The sequence below is a fragment of the Pelophylax lessonae genome (genome assembly GCF_965119305.1).
Source record: "Pelophylax lessonae genome assembly, chromosome: 2".
Classification (NCBI taxonomy): Eukaryota; Metazoa; Chordata; class Amphibia; order Anura; family Ranidae; genus Pelophylax; species Pelophylax lessonae.
Genome location: NC_138769.1, coordinates 160,666,970 through 160,676,430, shown reverse-complemented (window position 1 = coordinate 160,676,430; position 9,461 = coordinate 160,666,970). Strand labels below are relative to the sequence as shown.

The window sequence follows — 9,461 nt, the reverse complement described above, 5'->3', positions numbered from 1 at the left end:
CAGTGCCCATAGTGCAGCCTCATCAGTACCACCTTCATCAGTGCCCATAGTGCAGCCTCATCAGTACCACCTTCACCAGTGTCCATAGTGCAGCCTGATCAGTGCCGACTTCATCAGTGCCCATAGTGCAGCCTCATCAGTACCACCTTCATCAGTGCCCATAGTGCAGCCTCATCAGTACCACCTTCACCAGTGCCCATAGTGCAGCCTGATCAGTGCCGCCTTCATCGGTGTCCATAGTGCAGCCTCATCAGTACCACATTCATTAGTGCCCATAGTGCAGCCTCATCAGTACCACCTTCATCAGGGCCCATAGTGCAGCCTCATCAGTACCACCTTCATCAGTGCCCATAGTGCAGCCTGATCAGTGCCGCCTTCATCAGTGTCCATAGTGCAGCCTCATCAGTACCACCTTCATTAGTGCCCATAGTGCAGCCTCATCAGTACCACCTTCATCAGGGCCCATAGTGCAGCCTCATCAGTACCACCTTCACCAGTGCCCATAGTGCAGCCTCATCAGTACCACCTTCATCAGTGCCCATAGTGCAGCCTCATCAGTACCACCTTCATCAGTGCCCATAGTGAAGCCTCATCAGTACCACCTTCATCAGTGTCCATAGTGCAGCCTCATCAGTACCACCTTCATCAGTGCCCATAGTGCAGCCTCATCAGTACCACCTTCATCAGTACCACCTTCACCAGTGCCCATAGTGCAGCCTCATCAGTACCACCTTCATCAGTGCCCATAGTGCAGCCTCATCAGTACCACCTTCATCAGTGCCCATAGTGAAGCCTCATCAGTACCACCTTCATCAGTGTCCATAGTGCAGCCTCATCAGTACCACCTTCATCAGTGCCCATAGTGCAGCCTCATCAGTACCACCTTCATCAGTACCACCTTCACCAGTGCCCATAGTGCAGCCTCATCAGTACCACCTTCATCAGTGCCCATAGTGCAGCCTCATCAGTACCACCTTCATCAGTGCCCATAGTGCAGCCTGATCAGTGCCGCCTTCACCAGTGCCCATAGTGCAGCCTCATCAGTACCACCTTCATCAGTGCCCATAGTGCAGAATGTGAGAACGCTGAAAATGAACCTGGGCAGGAAGGGGGTAAAAGTGTCCAGTAGGCAGGTGGTAAAAGAAAGCTGTAAATATAAAATGAATTAAAAAAGACCATGAACATGGTAAAAGCCTATAATAGTGAAGTTGGTTTCCACCTCCTTTAATTATTATCAGTCCTGCCTTCTTACAAAACTATTTGGCAGACTAGAAGGGTATGTACTGCGCATGCTCGGACACAGTTACACTCAGCAGGAAGAACAGACAACTTTGTGAGACTTCCCGCCCAGTCCTATCTCCAGAGGCGTGCGCCTCGTCCCGCGACGTCACTGGCGGAGTGCTCTAAAGCCACGCCTATCCAGGCGTCTTCTAGCGGTGCCGAGAAGAAAATGTCAGGCCGCTCAGTTAGGGCAGAGACCCGCAGCCGGGCCAAAGATGACATCAAGAAAGTGATGGCGGCCATCGAGAAGGTCCGCAGATGGTGAGCATTACTCGGGACTCGGGGGTAGTGCCTTCCACTAGACTCCTGGAAGGGAAGAGTCGCTCATGTAAATTGGGACTCCCAGAGCCGGCAAATAACTTACCGAGAGGGAGGTGCTGATTGGAGGAGCGACTGAGTGACGTGGCTAACAGCCTGTCAGGCACCCCTTTTACAGGGCTGAGCTGTCAGTGTCTCATTTCAATAGGACAAGGGCGTGTCTAGGGGTAGTGATGGGATTGGTGGAAGTGAGCGGCAGGAGGGGCTCGGTGATTGGACGAAGAGAGCCTTGAGAGATCGCTAAGCCTGTGAAAGGGGTCTAGTGTGGGTTGCCATGGAGATGGGTGAGAGATGCAGTTAGAAGGGAAAGTTGTCTGATTCTGCTGGGATGTTTACTGGTGACGTCATGACTTATGCTTGCTACGTCACCAGCATGTATGTGTGTGGGTCCTGTATGGAGAAAGATGCGTTCTATTCGATGTAAAAACATTTCTCAGATCAGTAGACCAGCCATCGTTCTTTGTAAAGGGCAGAGGCCACCAGGTGCACCTGGATAGCAGCTTTCTTAAAGGGGAACTCTAGAGCCAGTCTTCGTTTTGTTGTGTCCCCATAAGACAGATTTCCATTTGGTTCTGATGCCTATTGTCACCAGTTTAGAATTCAAAACTTTTAGGGTTCATCCACATCATACTAAAACCCCTGTGCGATGTGTAGAGGAAGTATGATGTGGTGCTGGGACAAGATCATCGAGTACCCAGGGCTAAGATGACAAACGATGCCCCCGTAACATGTATGACAGCAACAATTCCCTCCCACCACCCTAAAAAATGTGAGCACCCCCACCCATCTCACATGATACCACTGTGCCCAGGGCAGCTCCCTCCTGCCCACCCCTGGTCCTGGCTACAATACATCACATTGTTTATTCGTTTGTCTTTTTTTTTTTTTTTACCATATTGAAGTGTCACAAAATAACCCTACTTTCACATCTGTGAACCGCAGCTCAATCCGCTCTTTCTTTCTTTTTTTTTTAATGCGACATTCTCAGCATGCCAGGAATGCACCTGAATGGGACATTCTCAGCATGCCAGGAATGCACCTGAATGCGACATTCTCAGCATGCTAGGAATGCACCTGAATGCGACATTCTCAGCATGCCAGGAATGCACCTGAATGGGACATTCTCAGCATGCCAGGAATGCACCTGAATGCGACATTCTCAGCATGCCAGGAATGCACCTGAATGCGACATTCTCAGCATGCCAGGAATGCACCTGAATGGGACATTCTCAGCATGCCAGGAATGCACCTGAATGCGACATTCTCAGCATGCCAGGAATGCACCTGAATGCGACATTCTCAGCATGCCAGGAATGCACCTGAATGGGACATTCTCAGCATGCCAGGAATGCACCTGAATGCGACATTCTCAGCATGCCAGGAATGCACCTGAATGCGACATTCTCAGCATGCCAGGAATGCACCTGAATGCGACATTCTCAGCATGCCAGGAATGCACCTGAATGCGACATTCTCAGCATGCCAGGAATGCACCTGAATGCGACATTCTCAGCATGCCAGGAATGCACATGAATGTGACATTCTCAGCATGCCAGGAATGCACATGAATGCGACATTCTCAGCATGCCAGGAATGCACATGAATGTGACATTCTCAGCATGCCAGGAATGCACATGAATGTGACATTCTCAGCATGCCAGGAATGCACATGGATGCGACATTCTCAGCATGCCAGGAATGCACATGGATGCGACATTCTCAGCATGCTAGGAATGCACATGAATGCGACATTCTCAGCATGCCAGGAATGCACATGAATGCGACATTCTCAGCGTGCCATGAATGCGACATTCTCAACATGCTAGGAATGCACATGAATGCAGCGTTATACTGTGAACACGGCACATAAAGCACATTTGTTGTCAATGTGTTCTTCCATTGATCTGTGTATCGGATGTGGAGTAAATGAGCACCTAGAAGGGTTACAGGAATATTAGTGAAAAGGTCATCCAAAGGGGAATCTGTTATTGGAAGAGCTGTGAGACGGTGGAATTTCCCCTCATTTGGGGGAGATTATCTCTCACTTCCTGTTCTATCTTTAGGACAATGTGAGGCTTGTATTCACACCTGAGCATTTTGTGAACACCAAATCGTGCGTCTTTTTTGTGTGCATTTTTGTGAGTTGCTGTATGCACAACAAATGTACCAAAGTAGCTCATGTAGCTTTATGAGTGTTACCCTTAGTGCATTTTTCAAGCAGAACTAAACCCTCCTATCCTTTACAGCTAAGGAAACTGCCATCTTAGTCTGCATTTGATTTTCATCTGCCATGGTGCTGCACACGTGATCAGTTATGACTCCAGCCATTAGATGGTATGAAAGTTTGGTTGAAAGCACAAGCAAATGTGTCAGTTAGCATTCTCAGCACGCCGGAATGTAAGGGTCCTTTCACACGGGCGATCCGATCCGCCTGTCAGTTTTTCAGGTGGACCTGATCGGATGCTCCATGCATCCCTATGGGGCAGCGGATGTCATCGGTGACGCATCCCTATGGGGCAGCGGATGTCATCGGTGACGCATCCCTATGGGGCAGCGGATGTCATCGGTGACGCATCCCTATGGGGCAGCGGATGTCATTGGTGACGCATCCCTATGGGGCAGCGGATGTCATCGGTGACGCATCCCTATGGGGCAGCGGATGTCATCGGTGACGCATCCCTATGGGGCAGCGGATGTCATTGGTGACGCATCCCTATGGGGCAGCGGATGTCATCGGTGACGCATCCCTATGGGGCAGCGGATGTCATCGGTGACGCATCCCTATGGGGCAGCGGATGTCATCGGTGACGCATCCCTATGGGGCAGCGGATGTCATCGGTGACGCATCCCTATGGGGCAGCGGATGTCATTGGTGACGCATCCCTATGGGGCAGCGGATGTCATTGGTGACGCATCCCTATGGGGCAGCGGATGTCATTGGTGAGGCATCCCTATGGGGCAGCGGATGTCATTGGTGAGGCATCCCTATGGGGCAGCGGATGTCATTGGTGAGGCATCCCTATGGGGCAGCGGATGTCATTGGTGAGGCATCCCTATGGGGCAGCGGATGTCATTGGTGAGGCATCCCTATGGGGCAGCGGATGTCATTGGTGAGGCATCCCTATGGGGCAGCGGATGTCATTGGTGAGGCATCCCTATGGGGCAGCGGATGTCATCGGTGACGCATCCCTATGGGGCAGCGGATGTCAGTGCTGACGCATCCCTATGGGGCAGCGGATGTCAGCGGAGAAGTTTCCACTGACGCCCGCTGCTCTCAGATCCGATCCTGTCTGTGAAATCCGGACGGATGGAAACCCTATTTTCCATCCGTCTGGAGGATCGGATCAGATGAGAAAGGACAGGCGATCAGTTTTTATCCGATCTCCCCATAGAGAACAGCGGGGATCTGACAGCTCCGTCTCTGCACACAGAGCGTAGATGGAGCTGTCATCTGCCTGCTCAGCGGGGATCAGCGTATCGATCCCTCGCTGAGCAGAACGGACTCCGTCGGCGGTTGCGCCCGTGTGAAAGGACCCTAACTGTTTTTTGAAACTGTTAGCCTAGGTTCACACATATGCGAAGTGGGAACCAGCGCAATTCTACTGCAGGTTCCCACATCACATCTCCCCCCCCCCCCGCAGGCAGTTCACGCTGAGCGCTGCGAACAGCTGTGGGTGTCAATGCAAAGTTAATGACACCCCCAGATCAGATCGCAGTGCGAACTGTGAATTTGGCAGGAATTGGATCACATGGGTGTGATCACCCATGCGATCAGAATCCAGTGTGGGGGGGGGGGAAAAAAAAGGTACCTGCACCTTTTTTGTGTGAATCCAATGCAAGTTCAGCCACACAACTGTATGGCTGAATACGCATTTGCACAGACATCGCATGTGATCTGCACAGCAATGCAATGCGAATCACATGCAATGTCTGACATTGCATGTGTGAACCCAGGCTTAAAGTGGTTATAAACTGTTCCATATACCCAGTGAAGTGACTGGCCTCAGGTAAAACACAGAGATTACCAATTGCCTACAGGGCACATTCACCTCTTTCCTGCCCAGGCCAATTTTCTGTTTTCGGTGATGTCACACTTTGAAAGACAATTGCACGGTCATGCAACACTGTACCCAAACTACATTTTTATCATTTTTTTTTTTTTTTTTTTCACACATATAGAACTTTCCTTTGGTGGTATTTATTCACCACTGGGTTTTTTATTTTTTGCTAAACAAACAAAAAAAGATTGAAAATTTTGAAGATAAAAAAACATTCTTCATAGTTTGTTATAAACCAGGTTGGGGTTAGATGTCCCTTCCACTGTCACACTTACATTTCCCAAGTCATCCTCCAGGACGGTCACATGAGAGAGATAGGCTCCTTCTCCTGCAGGAAACACAAGCACAGATAGGTTTAAAAAGGCCGCCCACCATTCTTGTTTCCTGTCCTGCAAGCATGAGCTCTGAAGATGACATTCATCCCCAGTTAAGTTTTTTTACCTTGTCCTAGATAGGACACCTCCTCCCTCTGCCTGTATCCAACTGGTGAGACAGCCAGTTCCAGGCTCCCTTGGGGTGGGATGGAGGATACCCAGGGGAAAGCTCTGTGGTTTCCCTCCTTTCTCCTGATTCCTCCTTGCCTTTCCTGCACCAGGGGGTGTGGTAGTAGTGGCAGGGGAAGGGGGTGCTTGGCTCCCCCTCAAGGTTTTTTCCACTCACCCCTGCTTCAGATCAAGTGTGGGAGTGTGAGGAGCCCAGAGGCACTTACCAGACAGCTGGAGGTCCTGTGTTAGGCTGCCCGCCACCCACCCTACTCGGGCTCGTACGAGGGGCTCCAGGGAGCTGGGGATCTCTCATGCAGCAAGCCAGCATGTTGCCGATTTGCGCAGCGGAAGTGACATTTTGTAGTCTGGCGGCCATCTTGAGTAAGAGAAGAAGCTGCGGCCAGCACTGGGGAACCTTCCCTTGCAAGGATTTGCCGGCGGCTGAGTGAGGGGCGGGTTGGGTCTTGTCCTCTCTACTTTCCCCTTTTCTCCCTTTTATATATAGGCCGTCTGCAAGATGGTGGCGGCGCTTTTCAGGAGAGGCTGGTGTGCTCCTTTCCCTCCAGGCGGTCCTAATGGCAGGGGACCTAGCCCCCCTACCAGAGGCTGCAGAACCAGGCCCCAGCCTTGCAATGGTAAGTAGAGGGAAGGATGTGGGTGGGCAGCTGCTTTGGTTGGGGGGCCTTTCATGCATGTCTCAAGTCTGATAGATCCTCCCCTCTGTCTGTTTTTTTTTTTTTCTTGCTCTATGCCCAAAAGACAGGAAGCTGCAGTGGTGGTAGACAAAACAAAAAAATAAATACTGCAGCACTTGCGGTGTGAAGTAGCAAATTATTTCTTCTTGAAAAGAGAAAAGGATTCTTTAGGGATAGACACCCTGGGATTCCCTTGACGATTCAACCTTGCCTACGCATTTCCACCAATCCAACTCATTGCAAGGACAATCAGGAAGATTCGGCTAGAGGGGATAAGATTGATTCTTTTAGCATGGTTCACACCTCTGAAAAAGATGGCGAAAAAGGACCCTTGGATCCTACCGAGCCACAACGATCTACTATCGCAATCAGGAGCTTATCGCCCACAAATCCAAACCTTGAAACTGTCAGCATGAATCCTGAACGGAGCAAGCTGCTAGACAAGGGACTCTCAACCAAGGTGGTAGATACCCTACTACAAAGTAGGAAGCCAGAAACGAGGAAGATTTACGGCAAAATGTGGAAGATACTATAAATCAAAAATGCGGTCCAAAAATAGAAGTCTGCAGAGGATAAGTACTATTTAGACTTCCTCCTGGAGGGTGTAGAAGCCGGGCTTGCAGAGAGTACCCTCAAGGTCCAGGGGGCTGCCCTATCAGTATTCCTTGACATGCCGATCAACAATTACCATTAGTCAAAAGACTTCAAATCCATTGAGAGAACCCTTCGCAGCAAGTGCCTGAGGGAAGCCCCCTGGGGCCTTTCATTGGTGCTCAAGGCCTTCAGCAGAGATCCTTTTGAACCTCTAGTGGAACCATCCCTTAAACACCTCACCTGTAAGGTAGTATTACTGGTTGCCATCACATCGCCCAGGCGTGTAATGGTGCTTTTCCACTGCATGGAACCGCAAAGGTTCGGCACGCTTTTGTGCTTTTCCACTGCTGGTACCGCATGGTATAGGGTTGGAACGGTTCGGTACGGTACGGTATAGGTTTGCTCTTCCACTGCATGGAACCGAACGGTACGGTACGGCTCTGAAAAAACAGTACCTACTCGATTGTGGTTCCAACAGGTACCAAACTGGTACCATATCCCACAATCCTTTGCATGCAGTCACTACTAGCCACTGATTGGTCAGAGAATCCCACCCACCCCGTTGTTATCCCACCCACTTAACTTAGTACTACTTTAGTGGAAAAGCAAACCTATACCGTACCGTACCAAACCGTTCCGACACTATACCATGCGGTACCAGCAGTAGAAAAGCAAACCGGGCCAAGCAGGGCTGAGTAGAGCCAAGCCAGTACGAGCCGGTACTTGCAGTGGAAAAGTGCCATAAGTGAGCTACAAGCCCTGTCCATAAAAATAACCATTCCTCATGATCTTTCCAGATAAGCTGGTACTCAAAACAGACCCTCTGTTCCTACCTAAAGTAGCATCGGCATTTCATTGATCACAAGAAGTGGTATTTCCATCTTTTTGCCAGAATCTTTCTAACCAGGGAGAAGATGTTTTCGCTACACTGGACATCCGGAGGTGCGTCCTACGTTATTTGGAGGTCACTAAACCCGTCGGAAGGTGTCCAACCTCTTCATATTGTTCGGAGGCACTAACAAGGGAAAATCTGCATCTAAAAGTTCTATAGCCAGATGGATTAAGATGGCGATAATTAAAACCTACTCGACCCAAATCCAGACAAGTCATCCAGATGTGAAGGCACACTCCACTCGCTCTGTAGCTACTTCCTGGGCGGAAAAGGCTGGGACATCCATCAAGCAAATTTGCCGAGCAGCCACCTGGTTTAGTGACTCCACTTTCGTGAGACACTACAGGATTGATCTGGTCTCCACCCAAGATCTGACCTTTGGTCGTAAGGTCCTGCAAGCGGTAGTCCCACCCTAGGTATGCATCGTTGGGGGTCTTGTGTATCCACCGTCCTGAAGGATGACTTGGGGAAAGTCAGAGTTATTACCTGATAACTCCCTTTCCAGGAATCCTCCAGGACGGTGGACCCCCACCATTGCTAATGGGAAACTGTTAACTAGATTTATCAGACTCTTAGCCTTTGCTGACCAGGTCATTTTTATACGACTGAGGGGCAGCCAGTGGGCGGCCTTTTTAAACCTATCTGTGCTTATCTCTCTCCCGTGACCGTCCTGGAGGATTCCTGGAAAGGGAGTTATCAGGTAGTAACTCTGACTTTTAGGTTTTTTGGATGAATATCTTTAGTGTATACAAAAAACTATTTGTTACGTATAGAGTAGGGAAGGATTAGCCCCCTCTGTGCCCTGATCTGTTTCGGGGTACAAGGGCCCCCCTGATTCTGAACTCCAGCCAGATATGAGACTGAAATTGTTTCTTTTTTTTTTTTTTTTTTAATTCATTAATGCATCCTTAAATGTATTTATTGAAATGTAAGCCATGTAAGTACTTGAATTTGATGGTGTCAGCCTTGTGCGGTCATTGTACAGCAGAGCTCAGATTGGAAGAGAGAAGCAGCACAAGGAACATGCTGATGGGAAGAGAGAGCAGAGTGACAGAGCTGAGCTCTTTGGTCTGTCCCTCGCCTTTCTGCTGTCCAGTCAAAGACTCAGGGAGTGGGTAAATGTAACTTAAACTGTATC

At 49.7% G+C, this 9,461-nt stretch overlaps 1 protein-coding gene across 3 annotated transcripts in view; it reads left to right on the top strand.

The window, feature by feature from the left end:
* Positions 1–1,298: 1,298 nt before the first annotated feature.
* BCL7B (BAF chromatin remodeling complex subunit BCL7B) overlaps positions 1,299–9,461 on the top strand; it is a 35,586-nt gene continuing 27,423 nt past the window's right edge. For all 3 annotated transcript variants that reach the window (XM_082246850.1, XM_082246851.1, XM_082246849.1), the window contains exon 1: positions 1,299–1,542. In XM_082246850.1, coding sequence (XP_082102976.1) covers positions 1,451–1,542 — 92 coding nt within the window. In that variant the 5' untranslated portion in view covers positions 1,299–1,450. The remainder of the gene's footprint in view (positions 1,543–9,461) is intronic.